The sequence below is a fragment of the Marmota marmota genome, unplaced genomic scaffold (assembly GCF_001458135.2).
Source record: "Marmota marmota marmota unplaced genomic scaffold, marMar, whole genome shotgun sequence".
Taxonomy (NCBI): Eukaryota; Metazoa; Chordata; class Mammalia; order Rodentia; family Sciuridae; genus Marmota; species Marmota marmota.
Window position 1 is genome coordinate 2642504 of NW_025999853.1, and position 19243 is coordinate 2661746.

At 41.8% G+C, this 19243-nt stretch overlaps 2 protein-coding genes across 7 annotated transcripts in view; both read right to left on the reverse strand.

Moving 5' to 3' along the window:
* Positions 1-738, reverse strand: part of Tom1 (target of myb1 membrane trafficking protein) — a 35690-nt gene extending 34952 nt beyond the window's left edge. Inside the window, exon 1 of one of the 4 annotated variants that reach the window (XM_048802384.1) lies at positions 524-738. In XM_048802384.1, coding sequence (XP_048658341.1) covers positions 524-575 — 52 coding nt within the window. In that variant the 5' untranslated portion in view covers positions 576-738. The remainder of the gene's footprint in view (positions 1-523) is intronic. The other 3 variants (XM_048802376.1, XM_015482783.2, XM_048802391.1) reach the window with 3 other exon arrangements.
* Positions 739-3585: 2847 nt separating this feature from the next.
* Positions 3586-19243, reverse strand: part of Hmgxb4 (HMG-box containing 4) — a 32645-nt gene continuing 16987 nt past the window's right edge. For all 3 annotated transcript variants that reach the window (XM_015482784.2, XM_015482788.2, XM_015482787.2), the window contains 6 exons: positions 14461-14542; positions 13457-13521; positions 12154-12259; positions 11329-11498; positions 6208-6330; positions 3586-5739 (listed from right to left, as the gene is read on the reverse strand). In XM_015482784.2, coding sequence (XP_015338270.1) covers positions 5695-5739; positions 6208-6330; positions 11329-11498; positions 12154-12259; positions 13457-13521; positions 14461-14542 — 591 coding nt within the window. In that variant the 3' untranslated portion in view covers positions 3586-5694. The remainder of the gene's footprint in view (positions 5740-6207; positions 6331-11328; positions 11499-12153; positions 12260-13456; positions 13522-14460; positions 14543-19243) is intronic.

Sequence of the window (19243 nt, forward strand, 5' to 3'; positions counted from 1 at the left end):
GACCCGCCGGCCGGTATCCCTCAAGTCGCCTCAGGCGCCAAGCCCTAGCCTCCCAGGTCTAGCGAGAAGGGACGTCTGATCCCGCTCAGGTATCCACGTCCCGGCAGCGCGGCGAGCCAGGAAGCAGCCCGCAAGAGTCTGGCAGTGGGGCCCGCAGGAGAGCACGCGCGGGAAGCAGTCCACCAACCAACTCCTACCCAACCACGCTGTCCCTTTAACCCCGAAAACTTTCTCCCTCCGCTCGGGACCCCAGCACGCGCACATTGGTTGAGCCGCGCGCGTCTGGACCTGTCCGCTCTCCTTTCCTATTGGCACTCACAAGCATCCATCCCTATGCCGGCTTCCTACTGGCCCGCGCTATTGTCAATCAAGGGTGGGCGGGGAAATGGGCGGGACGGCGACACGCCAGCCTTATCACCCTCCTAACCTCCCAGCGCAGAGACTGGGGACCTAGAGGCTCCCCGGGGACCAAAGCCGAGTGAGGAACACTGGGGAGGGGCTGTGCGGGGCTCCAGGGACTTACCGATGCGCTGTCCCACCGGAGAGCTGAACGGGTTCCCCAGGAGAAAGTCCATCGCCGCGGCTGCCGCTGCCACCAACCCCGGGAATCAGCTGACAGCAACCGCCAGCGCCGCCGACCCGTCACGTGACACGGCGACAGCCCGGGGGGAGGTGCCGATGGGGGCGGGGCCCAGGCGCCGAACCACAGGCCCCGCCCTGACGGCGAGGCGGGCGCTCTGAGATCGACGACCTCGCCGCAGCCCCTCGGCGTCGGCGGACGTCACGCATTCGGAGGGCTGGGGCGGGGCTGGGACAAGGCCCCTAAGCCACGCCCCTAGAGCGCTCACCTGGCTTTTAGGGGCGTGGCCTAAAGGTGTCAACACCCCTGGAAGACTGACCTGAAGGTTAAGGAGACTGTCTCCAGGCCTGGGACCTCGCGGAGACTACACACCTGAGAATGGGGCTCGCCTGCTCCCGCCTGATGATAGGACTTCTAACTGATGTCAGGTTTCCCCGGCTCCAAGTGGGCGTCCGCTTCACCTGCCTCTACTGAAGACTGACATGCTAGCGAACACAGATGTAGTCACGAAAGGGCGCGGTGGCACTCTCTGCCATTAATTTACCTTGTGATCCAAACAGCGAGCTCATTTTCTCTGGATACTGGAATTAGATCAAGGACTCTTAACCAATTTATTTTATTTTTTTAGGTCACAGGCTCTTTTGAAAAATTGAAGAGGAAAAAAAGACAGTGATCCAATTTTGCTTAAAACATCAGGGAGTTTAAAACCTAAATTAGGACTATGTTAGTCACTTCTGTGATTTGTTTTATGTATCACTTGTTTGAGCTGCCATGGGACCTTTTTTTCTGTATAAAACTGTTTTGAAGTGTTTCAATAATGTTCATAAGACTTGTAGACAAATGCCCTTCCCCCTACCTCGTTAGCTCCATGAGGGCTGGGATACTATGTCTGTTGGGATCCCTATAGTCGTCTAACACAATGACTAGCATGTCAACTTTTCAGTAGTGGTATTTGGATTATAAAGGGGGATGTGTACATTTAAGATGAATTTCATAAGTTACTTTCTATGTCTTTCTTTATTTAAGCATATTGCTTGGTTGTTTGGAGGATACCGAACATGAGATTTTGGATTCTTCCACTGACAACCTTAATATCCCCATACTGAATGGACTTGCTTGAAGTTCCTGTAAGGTTTATTCTTCGTGACAGAAAATCAGAAAAAAACCCAAATATGCCTAAATAGGAAGCAGAATTGTATTGATTCCATGCATACTACATAGCTATTAATACAGAAAAGGAAATATGTCAATTTTATCAAAACAGTCGATAGGGATATAAATGACAAAAGTTTAGTATAATATTTATTTAGCTGTAGATGAACGAACACACAGTATCTTTATTTATTTTTATGTGGTGCCGAGGATTGAACCCAGTGCCTCACACATGCGAGGCAAGCACCCTACTCACTGAGCTACAGTCTCGGCACCCTGACCAAAACTTTTTTAAAGTGTGCTAATAAGAAACAAATTTATCCAGTAAAAAGTCTGTTTTAGCTGGGTGCAGTGGCACATGTCTGGAATCCTAGTGCGTAAGGGTCTGAGGCAGGATTGCAAATTCAAGTCCAGTTTCCAGTACATAGCAAGGCCCTAAACAACTTACAGAGACTCTGTCTCAACAAAAAGGGCTGGAGATGTAGCCCTAGTGGTAAAGTGCCCCTGGATTAAATCTCTAGTACAACTCTGCTGCCCAAAAAACCCCCCAAAATCTGTTTCAATTTAAATTTTTTCCTTTTAGTGTTGTTATATTTTCTTTATTAAGGTAAAAATCTTTAAGTACCTTAAGACTGACATACTACATAAATGCAATCTATATCCTTTAATGTACTTTTGGAGAATAATCAAGATACACTGCCTCCAAAACTTAAAGTCAACAGAATAAGAAGAGTGAAAGCCTGCTGGGCTTCTGGACAAGGATAAGATCTCATCTGTTTCTCTATAATCAGGACTGTAGAAAACAGGATTTGAATTTGAAAGTAGGTTGGGGTAGAAAGAGCCTAGGTTTTGGGGTAGCTGTACCAATGTTCTTATTCTTTTTTATTTTTTATTACATTTATCTGTATGTGGTGCTAAGGATCGAACCCAGTGCCTCACACATGCTAGGCAGGCGCTCTACCACTGAGCTACAGACCCAGCCCCAGTGTTCTTATTCTTACTTTGCCATTTACTTGTGAAAAGTACTTTTCTGCATTTTTCTCCTCACAGACAGTAAAGGGGAATAACATTCAAAGGCTTTTGAGAGGATGAGGGGAGATGAAATATGCACGCCAGTCTCACAGTCCTTCCCTGTTTGACAGTCTGTTTCTTGCTGCTTCTTCATAAGATGTCGCCTTTTAAAAATTTCCTTGTGTGTGCGGCGCTGGGGACTGAACCCAGGGCCTTGCATGTGATAGCCAAGTGCTGAGCTATACCCTAAGACCTATTTGTGACTTTTAACATCTTATGTTCACACAGATTTTTTACCTTGAAAAGTCAAATTTCCATATAATCAATGTTTGTAGTATTACTAAACTTTGATGTCAGGCTGGCTGGCTGGCTGAGGCTTGGAGATAGGGAGATGAAATTACTCTATTTTACAGATGAGACTTTGGAAGCCTATATAAAGGTTAAGTGACTTAGCCAACATCACTAAGCTCAGACAGTATTGAAACAGCATGAAATGTGTCATATTTAGTAAATTATACAGCTATGACCCTTACCCAAGATTGATGGATCTTTTCTTGAATTAGGCCAAAACCAATGTATAAAGTTTCATTGCCAATAAATACAGTCACAGCTATCAGAGTTACTGGTTTTGAAGTTTATAAAAGAGAACCAGAAGCTCTACAATATAAAAATTAATACAAAACACAGTAAGATATATTTTAGGAAAATGGTTGAGATTAGAAACTTGACCTCTATTCCATTATTTTTAAAAGAAAATTATAGTAGCGTAGAATATGAAAGAGGTTTTAATTTTGTAGCAACTATGATTAGCACAAATAGGGAAAAGACAGCTGAGACTGAACTACAAATATTAAAAATGTGATTTTTAATAATATAAGTACAAAATTTTATTTCTTTATACAACTGTAATGGGATTTGGATCAAACCACTAGAATTTATTTAAAAAACAAAATAAAACAATGATATAAAAACTGCAAGAAGGCCCGAATCCAAAGTTTTTCCTCTAATAGTACCAAATACCACAAGGTACAGATTATTATACAAATGTGTACAAATCTTAAATACAAATACAATAGGACTGGGTTTCGAAGGAAAACAAAAAAGTGGGTCCTCATTGGGATTTCATTCATGTATACAAATGACAGTGGCAGGAGTGAGTTCTTTCTGTCCTACCATGTCTCCCTGCCCCTCCCTGATATCCTGTGTCGGAACAGGAAACTTGCGCGGGACAGATGAGGCATGGCACAAGGTTCTGACACATGAAATCAAGCTAAGATTTCTGCTTCTCTTGATTTTAGTTCCTAAACATTCCGGTTTCTTTCTATTTCCTGGATTAAATCTTAAAACTGCTCTGAGCTGAGAAAGGGACTAGGCAGCCAGATGCCTCTGGGAAGCACAGCCCTGTAACACTGGTGGAAGAAAGGAAGGAATGAATGGGACGCCGGCTGGCTGCACTGTCCCCAGAGGTCACTGTGATGCTGTCCTGCTCTGTCTAGGCCGGGGAGGAAAGCACAGTTGCCTCAGAGCTTGGTTTTGGCAGAGAATCTCACACCAAACAGAAACCACCCTGAAGTGTCCAACTGTCTTCTTTGCAACTGGGAAGCAGGTCTAGGTCTTTGGAAATAAGGGGAGCTGGGAATGGTAATGTTTCTTTTTATTTCACTTTCTCAACATTATTGAAGGCCATGAAGTTCTTTATAGAGAATTAGAATCCCGACATAATGATTCCTTTTTGAGGTACAATACCTTAAAATATAGGTGATTTAGAGTTTTTGGAACAGCCCAGAGGAAGGGAGGATGAAATAATAAATCTGTATCTTCCACATGCTGTTGCTGGTGGAGGCTTTTGTTATTAAATTATATATACATAAATTTACAGGATAAATTAAAATCTAAGAAATTTTAAAGAGTTAAATACACATAATTAAAATACACATTCACACACACACACACACATAAATAAACCTACATGAGAATTGAGTACTTTTTTTGCAATTCACTTACATGTGGAACGCAGAACGCTGTGTATCTGCCCACCAAGGGAACTGTTAAGACAAACCCAAGAACCACGCTGGACCAAGTCTACCTTCCATAACCACCAAGCAAATGAGCAGCAGGATTTCTGAGGACTTGGTGGCCAATCTAATGCTGCCAATGAAAGATACCAGTTTTTGGTTTTACAAACCAAATACTCTGGTCAGCTAAGAGAATACATGCAGGTCCAACGGTGGCACCAGCAGCATCACCCTCTCCAAGGTATTTTTGCTGCCAGGAATCGCACAACTCCTTGGCCTCTGCTGAGGCTGCCAATGGTACCAATGATTACGATAAAGTTTGAGACATGGACACTGTATAGTAGGACTTGGAATGAACCCCCTACTTAGTCCATCTAAGCCACTTTAATAGCCACAGTGGGAATGAGCTCATCACCTCCCACCTCCGACACTTCAGATTGAAAGCCTTTGTACTTCGGGTCAGCTGGCACCCTCCCATAATCTCTCTTATTATATGTCTGACTATTAGACAGGTAAGGCAAGTGGTCAGTGATGGGTCTGGAGGTACAAATGAGTTTGGAAAAAAAATCACATTTTAGCTATCCATAAGGAGATGCACTTGGCACCCAGAACAAGCCCCCAGCCCCAAGATACACTGATTTTTAAGGCAGATTTACCCACCACAAGAGAAGAAAGATCCCAAGCCCATACTCATGCCAAAGATTCCTCTTGGCTAAACCTTTGCCATTTCATAAAATTATTAAAAGCAAAGTAGTTACAATCCTATGTATATATTGTACATTACATATATACAGATATATCTATGTATATATATATATGTATAGATATAAAAATGTAAAACCTACACCCAGAGGCCAGCGGAGGGGTTTGAACAGTCACATATACACAAACCTATACACAGGGTAGGTGAGGCTTCTGCCCCAGGAGTCCCCGCTGTCACAGTCCAGGCATGATGTAAGCAATGTTGTCCAGCGTGTTTGACTGCAAAACAAGGAAAAAAGGTTCAGTTGAAGGGTACTTTACTGTGATTTCTTGAGATATGTTTCTTTGTTCAGGGAGAGAGATGAGACAGAAAAAGTGAAGTCAGAGAACACAGGGTAAGAATGATGATGGCATCCTGCTGTTTGCAGGAGCTTTTCTGCTGACTTCTCCCATTAATCCCAGTGAAAAAGAGAAAAAATTCCTGCACAGTATATAGAAGAGCAAATGGGAAATGCAGGAATTATAGCACCTCAAGGGCTAGACTTCCTCTCTCTAACGTACCAGTTTGGGAAATGGCATATTTTCTAGTTTCACTAAGCATAACATGCATTTGGTAACACAGAACACATTCCACGGGACGTGCCCAATGAACCAGAAAGCCCTAGGAGTCTACCTGACAGCACCGGTTAAGGCAGGGCCTCTCTGATCTCCTAGAGGTCTGGCCCTAAAAGTCTAAGGAAAACTCACCAAGACTTGTTTGGGACAGCCATTCAATTCAGGTAGTTGTGTAGTCAGACATGCCAAGGGGCCAAGGGCACAGATAATGGAATCCAGAAGCACTGACAAACTGCCAGACACTGCCACCATGCCCTGAAAAGAGAAGACATTAACTCAAATCACACGCTTGATGCTCTCTCCATTTTCTGGTTAACTTCCTTCTGGTTTTTAAAATCCTGGACACTTCTAATCACATGACATGAAACCTACAGCATAAATGGAAAGTTTCTCCTTTAATTACTCTAAGTAGTTTAAAAGGATACTTCTTACTATACATTTTCAGGTTTTCTTTCTGTATTCCTAATCCATCTTATCTTCTATGTGTCCTGGGAAAGTCACTTGACTCCCTTCTCCTGAACAGTGAAAAATGCCTTCCCTACTCCAGAGAGGTACTGGGAAGATCTGTGAGATCTGTCATAAACTCCATAAATACAGCTCAAATATGATTACTATGAAAACCCTACAGCCCCACACAATATCATTTACAGAAGCATATAAGTACTTCTCTACAAATGTAGCCTTTTCTTTCTTTTTGTTGGGGAGGGGGGCTTGTTTTGTTTTGGGTCTTTACTTTTTTTGGCACTGGGGATCGAACCCATGGCTTTGCACATGTGAGGCAAGCACTGAGCTACATCCCAGCCCCATGTGGCTTTTGATAGCAGGTAATATCATTCTAGGTTAAATTGTTCACTCTCAAAAAAAAAAAAAAAAGTACACTTGGGGGTACTTGGCACACACCTGTAATCCCAGCAGCTCCAGAGGCTAAGGCAGGAGGATTGTGAGTTCAAAGCCAGCCTCAGCAAAAGCGAGGCGTTAAGCAACTCAGTGAGACCCTGTCTCTAAATAAAATGTTAAGGGATGTGGCTTAGTGCTTAAGTGCCCCTGGGTTCAATCCCTGGTACAAAAAAAAAAAAAAATGAGTGCATTTGGTTAATTTCAAAATATGACATCTCATTTAATTCATATTATCTCTATAATTATGACTCAGAAAGATAAGAAGATTGCTGGCTGCAAATTCTACTTCCCAGCTCTTGCATAAATAATCTACTTTCATCAGAAGCACTGTGAGGATATGAAATCATCTCAAGAGGCAGCATAGGAGAGAATGGCTCTGAATTTGGACTGCCTGGGTCAAGATCCTGGCCCCACCTCTCATTGTTTTTGGTACCTGGGCAGTTGCTACACCTGCAGAATGGACTGCTATCGGCAGATGGGGTGGAGATAATGGATGTGAAGTACCTGGGATGGTATCTGGTAGCTGATTAGTACTCAAAAAGCACCAGAAGTTACACTATTACTGCCAACACCTTCATCTCCAGAGCGGCATTTCTGGTTGCCTGCTGGGTCCTTCCCGTTGGCCATTCCTCAATTTCAACACACCATCAAGAACCGAACCCACCCTCCTCTCAGCTTCCATTTATCTGCCAAAGTCATCACCTTTCTCACAGCTGCCCTGTCTCAAGGCCTCATCCCTGGCTGACTCTTCCTTTCCCTCAATCCCTGTCTGACATCTCCTCTCTCTACTTTCTGGGGTGCAGTCCACCAAGAGGTTAAGAGCCTGCACCTTAAAGTCACTCTTTAAAATTCAAGCCTCTGATTCAATACTTAGGGGCTGAACTCCAGAAAAGGGACTCGACCTAAGTTTCTGTTTCTTCTTTTGTAAAACTGGGGGACAACAATGCTACCTCCCAAGCTACAGTGTGAATTAAACGAACTAATCGACATGAAGCTCTGAACCAAGCCGGCTGAGCAGCACTGACAGAGTCTGACAGCGTCAACAGGCAGCCGCATTGCTCCTGACCTGTGCCCTGTAGTTAATTATAGCTAATATTTTATGGCTCAGCCTGAGTGGATTCTAAGTCCCTTGAGGGCAGGAACCATAACCTACACATTTTAAAGTCCTCCTAATAACTACTGCTGTCCCACAGACAGGGAGTTGGGAGAGGCTGGAGGTGGCCTCACAGCAACTCATGTCCACTCACATGCAACCGAGTAAGCTCAACAAGCATCTGTTGAATTAAATTAAAATTTTTGTCATGTCTAAACTATTATAACTTCTCCCCAGTTCTGGAGTATTTTCATTTATAACTTAAAAAAGAAGATATTTTCAGAGAAAGCCAAATGGGGACCTCTGATTCCTGAGTAGCAGAGTGGAGACCTCTGTCCATGAAGACCTGCTGCAATTTGGGTTCTGGCCTTTATTTTCTACCGTAAATACTGCATGATCCAGTTTTACTGCTAAAATGATAAAACATACTGTTTCAACTCTTTTTTTCAAATAAAACCTTCTAGGAACCCCAATATATAAAACAGCTAAAAGATCTGGCTAAAGTGGGGATGGGGGTTCAGAGCCTCAATGGGGCTCGTATCCTTCTCTAAAAAGACCCTGCGGTTGAGCAATGGAGGGATGCAGTGTTCTTGGATTGGAATGTCTCTCCAGGATCTCTGTAGGACCCAACCTGCCTATCAATCAAGGTTTACTCAGAATGCCACCCCCTTTCACAAGGCTGCTCCTGCCTTCTCTGACTCCCCAGTCTCCTACCTGCTTGAGCTAGCACAGGAGGGCAGACACCAAGGGAGCCGCAAGCAAGGCCAGCAGGGCTGTCCCTCTAGCTCCACTGCCAACAGTTGTATCAACTTGTGATATTCAGTGACTTTCATGAGGTTTTAGGTAGTCAGACTCTAAATTAGCAAACTATATAAATCAATGTTCCTTAAAGTTGTGATATATAATTTTAGATGGCATACAGATGAAGATTAATTATTATTACTTTTGAGAGACTGGGGATTGAACCCAGGGGTGTCCTACTACTGAGCTACATCCCCAGTCCTTTTTATTTTGAGACAGAGTCTCACTAAGTTACTGAGGCTGGCCTTGAACTTGTGATCCTCCTGCCTCACTGGGTGAGGTGCGCACCACAATGCTCAGTGAACATTATTTTGATAGTTTCACATCCATTATGATGTGCATTAGAAAAGAATTATAGCATCATTCTTGTGATTTCAAGGATACCATTATAAAAGCATAGACAGATTAAACTAAAAAGTAAATGATAGTATAAGTGGCACATAGAAATTGCAAAATTGTGAGAATATATTCTATTCAAGTAATAAAACTCTGGGGAAAAGTCAACTGGAGAGGGAATAGGGAATGACTCCCAATGGGTATGGGGTTTTTAGGCAGGCAGTGAAAATGTTCTGGAGTTGGATAACAGTGATGGCTTGCAATTCTGAAAATGTACTAAATCCACTAAATTCTGTATTTTAAAAGCATGAAATTTATGATATACGAATTATATCTCAATATAACTATTATAAAACAAAAAAAAAAGCAGACTAGAGAATCTGCAAAGTTCTTTTCCTTTTCTGGTTACAGTAGTTACCCCATATATGGGGTTTCCCTTTCCACAGTTTGTTATCCTCAGGGGTAAAGATGTGGCTCAGTGGTAGACCTAGCATGTATAAGGCCCTGGATTCGCCAGTACTGGGGGCGGGGGAAGCAAAAGCAAAGCCAAAACAAATGAACCCCAAGACAATTAAAAATTTCAATTCCATGTCATTCTGAATAGCACGATGACATCTCTGTTCCACTCAGTCCTGCCCCAGAAGTGAACTGACCATTTGTTCAGAGTATCCACACTGTATATGCCACCCACTTGTTAGGCACCTCAGTTATCAGGCTGACTACTGTGTTATCAGTGTGCTGGTATATAGGGTTTGATACTCTCTGCAGTTTCTGGCATCTACAGGGGTCTTAGAATATATCCTCCACAGGCAAGGGACTACTGTACTATGTATATAACTTTCATTGTAACTCTTCATAGAAGCTAGTTTGTTTCAATTTATTACCTTTTTTTTTTTTCCTTGCTTTTTTTGTTTTTCAGGGCCAACTGAACTCAGGGTCTTGTGCATGTTAGGCAAGCACTCCGCCACTGAGCTAAATCCCCAACTGCTGTTTCAATTTGTTGATTATAAAAATGTTCTGTCTTTCCAATTGTATTGTAAGTTTCCTAATAATTGGCATACTGTGCCATTCAGATTTTCTATACCAAGTTCTTGGAAGAATGCCTAGGTATTCAAGAAATATCTGCCAAACTAAATGGAATTATCTGGGAAAACCTGGAATATGAAAGGTGCTTAAAACAAAACACTTTTACTTCTAACTTTTTAGGAAACATAAGAATGATTAAATATGAAAAACATAAATAAGGACCAGAGAATATATTCTGGAAATACCTTCAACCATTCACATATATAAGTCTCCACAAGAGTGTTTAAGTTCTTTTGATGTCTGCTGAATTTTTAGAAATTAGCCAAAGAACTCAGATAGCTTCATCTCTTGTGGCCTTTGGCATTTATTTTATTTACTGAATGATAATTTCACTCCCACAAAGAAGCAAGTGATTAGCTTTATACTTCTGCACTGATTTCTTAGCTTAAAAATGGCTTTAGTAGCTTAGATTGCTTTGCTGAAATGCCTTACGAGAACTGAAAGATGAACTACTATGCTACTGAGTTGGCTAACAGGCACAGTGGTTAGAAATTGAATACGGACATAGAAATGGAGCACGGCAGCCTCACAGGTTAAGCGATTTTGAAATTGAAGCTTAAAAGGACGAACTTCTCCCCTGAGCACACAGCACTGTAATTCAAGGGCACTGTAACAAAGAGCTTGAGAAACTTGACTTCCCCCATTTGCTACCTATTCTCAAGGAAGAGGGACTTTTAATCCCCCATACAGTGTCGTCTGTCTACTCAGAACTTTGCTGGAAATGCACCGAAAAGTTCAAACTCCTCTAGAAGTACTAACAATCTGAAATGCAATGGATTTGCACTCATCTTTTACATAACATTTTTAAAGAATAAAAATTAGCTCAAGGGTATTCTAACTTCTTTTTGTGCCACTGGGTGGTATTAGTATAGTGACAACAGGTAGATTCCAAGTTTCTGTTACCATTGTGTCTTCTTTTCACTGTTTCCTGAGTGCCCGGCACAATCTAACCTCAGGGAAAAACCTCAGGGAGTGTGTGTTGAGTGAGTGGGTCTGCACTGCACATCCAGTGTGGGTCCTGCTGCCGGCGCTGCACTCACCTCCGTCTCCTGTAGACGGTGTCCGATGAGGCTGAGAGACTCTCCCAACAGCTGAAGGTGAGCTGCAACATCGATGGGCTCTGTCTCAGGGGCTTTGGCTGGTGATGCTGGTAACAGCATGGTGGCTGGTGGGGACTTCTTTTGGGGTGACAGTACTCCCACAGAAGCAGCTGAGAACAGAGGAATTTAAAGAGAGGTAAAATTTGTGAAATAAGATAAAATTTGTAAAGTAAGTCTTGAACACCAAAAAAACAGTACTTTTGGTTTTTCCTTTTATGAATCATACCAACTAAAATCAAAACTATGGCCTGTGGACTAAATCTAGCCCATGATCACATTTTGTGTGACTTGGGGGTTAAAAATAGTTTTATATTTATAAAGAGTTGTAGAAAAAAACAAAGAATAAGAGGGTGGGGGTGTGGCTCAGCGTAGAGCGCTTGCCTAGCACATGCCAGGCCCTGGGTTCGATCCTCAGCACCACATAAAGATAAATAAATAAAGGTATTGTGTTCAACTACAACTAAAAAATAAATATTTAAAAACAAAACAAAACAAAACAAAAAAACAAAGAATAAGTGACAAGAGAGTGCTCATCGCACATAAGGCCTATACTTACTTTCTGGGCATACACACACACACACACACACACACACACACACACAACTGAATCTTTTTCCCCCCTCTGCCTATACTATTCCGTAATAATACCTGGGTATAAAGTTTTGCTTCTAATATCAGCTGCTTTCCCAATTTCCTAGTAAGGAAGCAAAATTTACATCACTTTAGAAAAAAGAATTTTCAGCAGGAAGGGGAAGTGGTCACTACCTTTGACTTTCATGGAACCTTCTGAGCTTGATGCTTTTCTTTTCACAGTTGTAGCTTCTGCTTTGTTCTGTTTGTGCTGCAGATACTGAGCTTTTTGTTTCCAAATCTGCAAGCAGATCAGTGTCCAATAGATTAAAACAAATTACAAGGACAAAAAAGTGAAATAGAAAGCAGTCATGGTGGAACAAAATGAAGAAAGGAACAGTGGAGGGCAGGTAGGGGTTAATGCTAACTCTTAAGCTAAAGGGCCAGTGAATTGCCTTTGGACTGTTGTTTGTATTGATGTTTACTTGGAAATCATAAATGTTCCTCAGTGCTGATGGTCAAATTTCAGTAGTGACTTGTAAACCTGTGGCTCTGTATAGTGTCCAGGTGGTTTAAATACTTCCTGTAACCTCATGGTTGACAAAACCAATAGTAAAACAAAAATGTCATGGAAAACAGCAACAAATGCTAATCTATCTGGGTGAAAACCAGCTGTTTCATCTAAAGAGTTGTACTTATTTTTTTTTAAAATGAGTTGTACTTTAACCGGCAGTTGTTCCCATACAATTTATGGATCACCCAACTGGAAAGTGACTCTGCATGATTAAGATATGAATTCACCATTGTCTTCTGAGCTGCTTGATGAGGACGGGGACCTGGAACCTGGCTAAGTGTGCTCCATGATTTTATTGTCTGAGGATGATGAGGATGATGATCCTCAGTTCTTAGACAGGACTATTAGGTATTCATAGTAAAGGGCTTTTTGGTACTGGGGACTGATCTCAGGGGTACTTAACCACTGAGTCACATCCCTATCCCTTTTTTGAATTTTATTTAGAGACAGGGTCGCACCGAGTTGCTTAGAACCTTGCCAAGTTGCTGAGGCTGGCTTTGAACTTGTAATCCTCCCATCCAGCTTCCCAAGCCACTGGGATTACAAAGTGCAGCCGGCCAACTTTAAAGTTTTTTTGGGAAAAAAAAAAAAATCAAATAAAGTCACCTCCCTTTAGCTAACTCCTTGCCTGGAGTAACTTGGCAGCAGCACCGCCAGTGCCCCTTGCGTGCTAAATCGTTTTCCGTTAATTTGTGATTTTTTTTTTAAACTTTATTTTATTTGTTTATTTTTTATGTGGTGCTGAGGATCCAACCTAGGGCCTCACATGTGCTAGGTAAGCGCTCTACCGCTGAGCCCCAGCCCCAGCCCCTAATTTGTGATTCCACCCCCCCCCACTATGTGTGGATGGATGGTCTGGAAGAGCTATACCATTTGGGAAGGCAAAAAGCAAAGAAAATTATATTTATAAGAAAGTATACCTACCAGTTTGTCCTTTTCTGGCAATTGTTTCCACACCTCAGCCAGTTTTTTACTAAGTTCCCCAAAATCTGGCAGAAGAGTTGAAAGAAAGAAAGAAAGACAACAATACAGATTAGGGCCAACTCAACAAAACAAAAGGCTGGTGAGAGCCAAAACCGAAAAGAGCATCCCACTGAAGTGACGCTGGCTCCCTCAGGAGGCCCCGGCCCTCGCGCCTTTCTTCTGCCTTTTCCTCTAGGAGCGGGGTGCTCTGGCCAGGAGACAGGCTCTAACCCTCCACATCTACTCTCTAGGGATTTATTCCTCAGGCATCTTTTTGGCGTCCTTTCATTGAACTTCACAATAGAAGACCAACCAAGTTAGGTTAAAGCAATATGCTACAGAGAATTTGATCAAAGATGCTACGTTTCTACCAAAATTTCTGAGATCAGAAGCCAAGAAGAATTTTCCTAGAGCAGTCCAGAAGTGTAATATCATCCTTTCTTTTGTATGGCCAAGTTTATTCTGTGAGACCTACCCAGGTCACCTCAAAGCAACCTAGTGGAGTGGGCAGAGCAGCTACTTTACACAGTAGACCAGGGAGGGTTGTAGGTGTCAGTGACCTGTCTGAGGTCTCTGCCTGCTGTTCTCTGCTCACTGGCTTCTAATACGAACACAAACAGGAACAGCATAGCTAAGTCACCTATTGTAACTCTACACGCAAGGACAGTTTAAGGAAAAGGTCAAGACAGAATCTTGGAAGTAACTGTGTATTTATGCATATACATATGTATTATACTTTATAACATTGATTTTACAAAGTTTCCCATTTTATCAGTTTAAGAGATATGTATAGAAAGCTCCTGTCTTTTATGCATAGGGCAAAATCTAAGGTGATCTGCAGATCTGAGGAAAAAAATGTGATTTGTGCTCTAACATTATGGGAAGAAGTTGCCTGCTGACTGGATCAATAAACTGCACTGATTCAGAGATAAAGTGAAAAAACTTATGATCAGAAATGTTCTTACCTATCCCTGGATGGTCAGCCACAATGGTTACACGATATTCTTTACAGAACACTTGATAGGCCGACATGTTCTTCTTTTTTGGCTAGTGCCACATAGAAAACAGAAGGAGGCAAGACTTGATTAGAATTCAAGTTTAAACTCAGTCTAGGGCAACAAAGTAGAAAGGGCACCTAAACTTTCTCATTCACAGAAAAGTTCCATATTACTAAGCAGAACTCTCTAAACAAGATATATATGAGGCTGCTGGGATTACAGGCAGGCACCACCATGCCCGGGCCAGCCCCCTTTTTATGCTTTATTTTGAGCTAGGGTCTTGCTAATTCCTAGGCCTTGCCAAATTGCTGAGGTTGTCTTGAACTTGTGATCTTCCTGCCCCAGCCTCCGGAGTGGCTGGGATTACAGGCAAGTGCTACAATGCCCAACAAGATAATTAGTTTTTAACCTTTGTTGCTTTTCACTTAGGAGATGAGTCTCAGTTTTACTTTAGTAGGTAAAAACACAGGCTCCCTTACTTTTAGTTTTTCCATGTTGTTGCAGCTCCATGCTGTTCGTAAAGCCTTTCACTCTTCTGTCTACACACACTGCAGAGTTCTTTTAGAACTCAGGGCTGAGACAATCCTCACCTTTCCTGGGGTGTCTATTTTTCTTATCTTTGAAAATCAGAACCACTTAATTTCCTTTTAAACTCTGGGGCCAGAAACCCAAGAGCCAAATCCATGTTCTTTCTGTTTCTCTAATGTTGATTTCCAATCTTGAATTTTCCTGATCCTGTTTTCCTATCATTTGAAGTTTATCATTATTTTATTGTCCATATTCCTGTGGTTCAAGGTCAGAAGTAAATAAATACTGAAGACAATGTATTGACAGTTATTGTCCGACAAACCTCTTTTGCTTCAACCCACTACTCTGTACACTTGAAGCACGTTTGTTTCTCACTGTATCATGACAATGCCAAAAGCAATGTATGGTTTTTGAGATAAAATCAAATAACCTTCAAAGCCAGTTCAACAAAGCATATAGAAAACAAATGATTATATTACTACATAGTCCATTGTACAGCTTTCCATCGACTGGGGGAAAAAATTTAAGTTTTCCTACACAGAAAGGGACACTAGGTTAGATGTCATTCTAAATCTCTCATTTTGAGGATGAGAAAAAGTAAACTCAGAAAAATAGTTTTAATAACTAGCATCCAAGACTACTAGAGCCCACAGTAGTCCTGACTTAGGGTCATGCATTGTGGGAAAAGGAAACATGCTTTTTGTTTGTTTGTTTTGGGTACCGGAGACTGAACCCAGGGGTGCTTTACTTCCGAGCACATCCTCAGCCTTTTAAATTCTGAGACAGTTTTGCTAAGTTGCTGAGGCTGGCCTTAAACTTGTGATCCTCCTGCCTCGGCATTCTAAGTTGCTGGGATTATAGGTGTGCACTACTATGCTCAGTGGGTAAGATGCTTCCTTACAGAAAATGTTACTATTTAAGCTTTTTTTTTTTTTTAAGGTACTGGGGATTGAACCAGGGCCTTGTGCATGCAAGGCAAGCACTCTACCAACTGAGCTATATCCCCAGCCTGAAAAATGTTACTATTTGAAACAAAGAGTTATCACTTTATAATTTTTTTAAAAATATGTTTTTAGTTGTAGATGGACACAATACCTTTATTTTATTTTTATGTGGTGCTGAGGATCAAACCTAGTGCCTTCCACATGTGAGGTGAGTGCTCTACACTGAGCTACAACCCCAGCCCTCACTTTATAATCTTAGATTAACTGAGATGTTTTCAATATGGCTTTCCTCAAAAAAAATCAGACTTTACTCAACTGTAAGCATCAAAATAAAATGACTAATCTTCCTTCTCCTCCTATGAGTGCCCTTTTTAGTCTTGCAGTTACTACACAAAAGTAACAAAAATTACTTTGGGGTGGGGCTGGGGCTGTAGCTCAGTGATGGAGTGCTTGCCTAGCATGTGTAAGGCTTTGGATTTAATCACCAGTAATGCCAAGAAAAGAAGTTGCTAGAGCTGGGCGTGGTGGTGCACACCTGTAATCCCAGCGACTCCGGAGTCTGAGGTAGGAGGATTACAAGTTGAAGGCCAGCCTCAGCAACTTAGTGAGGCCCTAAGCAATTCAGTGAAACCCTGTCTCTAAAAATAAAAAGGCTGGGGGTGTAGCTCAGTAGTTAAGTGCCTCTGGGCTCAATCCTGGGTTAAAAAAATAAAGAAAGAGAGAAAGTAAGTTAGTTAGTTAGTTAATGGGAATTTCTGTTTGCCTTTAGAGTCAGATTTATGACCCCAAACCAACAAATACCACAGTCCTGTCTCGTAACTTCAGAGTTGCATCTTGTTTTGAACAAAGCTTGATCACATACTGTTTACCTGATATAGTTCTTAATGTAATTTCCATAAAATAACTATCCTCAAATATTGTTTCCACGAAATAACTTTCTCAATGAAAAGCATGTGTGGTGGCTCTGACTTTAATTCCAAAAGGAATTCTGAAACCATTTTGTAGAATGGAAACATTCCTAGATACCTTCCAAAGCAATTGCATTGAATGTGATCATGTTTACTTGGAAAATTGTGGGATGTTTACTGAAAATTTAGTTTCAAAATCTTATGCTAATTTAAAAAAATGGCTTATCTTTATGCTTAACATTTACTGAAGTACAATAATCTGTACATCTCCAAGTCTTTCCCAACTGTAGAATCAAAGTCACTACCAAACATTGAGAACATTAGAGAGCCCGTACGCACGAGACTCTACAACTCATTTGGCCACAGCAGAAAACATGCAGGAAAGGCATTTTAACAACATTTTCCCAAACATGATACAAGACTCTACAATGTTAATGTTCCTATTCACAAGGCTATCTACAGCTGTAACGTAAAGTTAAAACTACTTTTATAAAATTAATCACAATTTTTGGCCAGTATACTAGATCCCAATTTACCTACTGAAGGGGATTTCCTCATACCTCTTATAAATTACTTTATTCTATTATATAGAAAATAAACTAGCATTTACTGAATAACTTACTCAGGGTGGTGGTACAATAAATAGTTAACAGCATGAATTTTAAGGCCCAGATTATAACCTCAGGAAGCTAAGAGCATAAACTGGAAATGCAGGAAATCTAAAGTCTAAGGCCCACTATCTCGTCTCAGCTACAGCATACACTGATTATTTAATATTGAATAAAACACATGAAAGTGGGCAGCTTTTCTGATACGTGATATTAAAAGTATTCCAATGGCAAAGAAAGAAAAGCAGAGACTAAAAAGAAATATTTCAAAGGTAAAAGAAAAATGTTACCTATTAAAGTACTCTGGCATTCATTTATTAATACATATTTACCAAGAGTCCATTATGTACTGGACATTGGGAACACAGCTAAGAATGAGATATAGAACATGACAACACAGACAAACACGGCATTTTAACAAAGGCAATGTTATCATAGGGAAGATCCTGGTGCCATGGGCACGTGGATGGGCACATCAAGTCAATATGCCAAAGGAGAATTTGGAGAAGTGGAATTTAATTTAGACCTGAAAGCTGGGTAGAAATAGGCAGAAGAAGAGTAGCTAAGAATGTTCTGGGCAAACTGGGCATGGTGGCACATGGCTGCATTCCCCAGTTACTCAGGAGACGGTGGCAGAAAGACCATAGAGTCTGAGGTTAGCCTAAGCAACTCAGCAAGACCCTGTCCCCAGATAAAGCCTAAAAGGGACTGGGGATGTTACTCTGTGCCCAAGGTGCCCCTGGGTTCAATCCCCAGCACTAGAAAGAAAATGGAGACAACACAAAACACAACAAAAAACCACAGCAGGCAGAGGGAACCATGGGACACTCCAAGACGGCTGCAAGAGATCAATTAGAGAAGCAGGCAGCGACCACGAACTGAGGCTCTGGGTCACATGGACGCAGACGGAAAGGACAGGTCAGGTGTTTGCAGCAGGCAGCTCCCCAGGCGGGGCCGTACTTTAAGACTGTGGAGAATGGACTAGAGAAGAGCAAGAGCAGAGGCAGGAGGGCAGAGGCAGGGACTGCTGTCAGAAACCTGGGAAGGAGGATGGCAGCCTACAGACAAGACAGCGGCCTAGAGAAAAGCAAGTACATACATCAGAAAGACAGGAGAGTGACAGGATTTATAGAAAGTGCCTGCCTTTGAATACCAACAGAGCTGAGTTAGGATTTCGACACTAGTAATTACTAGTTATACAAATGGCTTCATTTCCCTGAGCTTTAGCTTCCCTGATGGCACCATTTAACTGGAAGGTGGAAGTTAATCAAATGGTGTTTGGCGCTGCAGTAGGTACTCAGTGATGGTATTTTTGTGGCAGGCACAATTCCAACATGGCTCTCAAGATTCAACTCCCTGGTGTGTATGGGCAAGTCTGGTGAATATGAAGGTTACCAATCCCAAGATCATGTTTCACTATCAGGCGAAGGGAATTTTGCAGATGTAATTAAGGTACTGGTGAGCTAAAGAGACTTAATCAAAAAGGAGATCATTCTGGCCGGGTACAGTGGTGCATGGCTATAATCCCAGCAACTTGGGAGGCTGAGGCAGAAGAAATGCAAGTTCAAAGCCAGTCTCGGCAACTTAGGTTTCCTGGGTTCAATCCCTGGTATCCAAAAATAAAAAGAAATGATTCTGACTGGACCTGACCTTGTCAAGTGAATGCTTCAAAACTGTAAGATAGTTTAGCAGGTTACTTTGTAGACATCAGCAAACTAAAGTTTCTGTAGAGAGGCAAATGACCCAGAATGGCTAACACAGT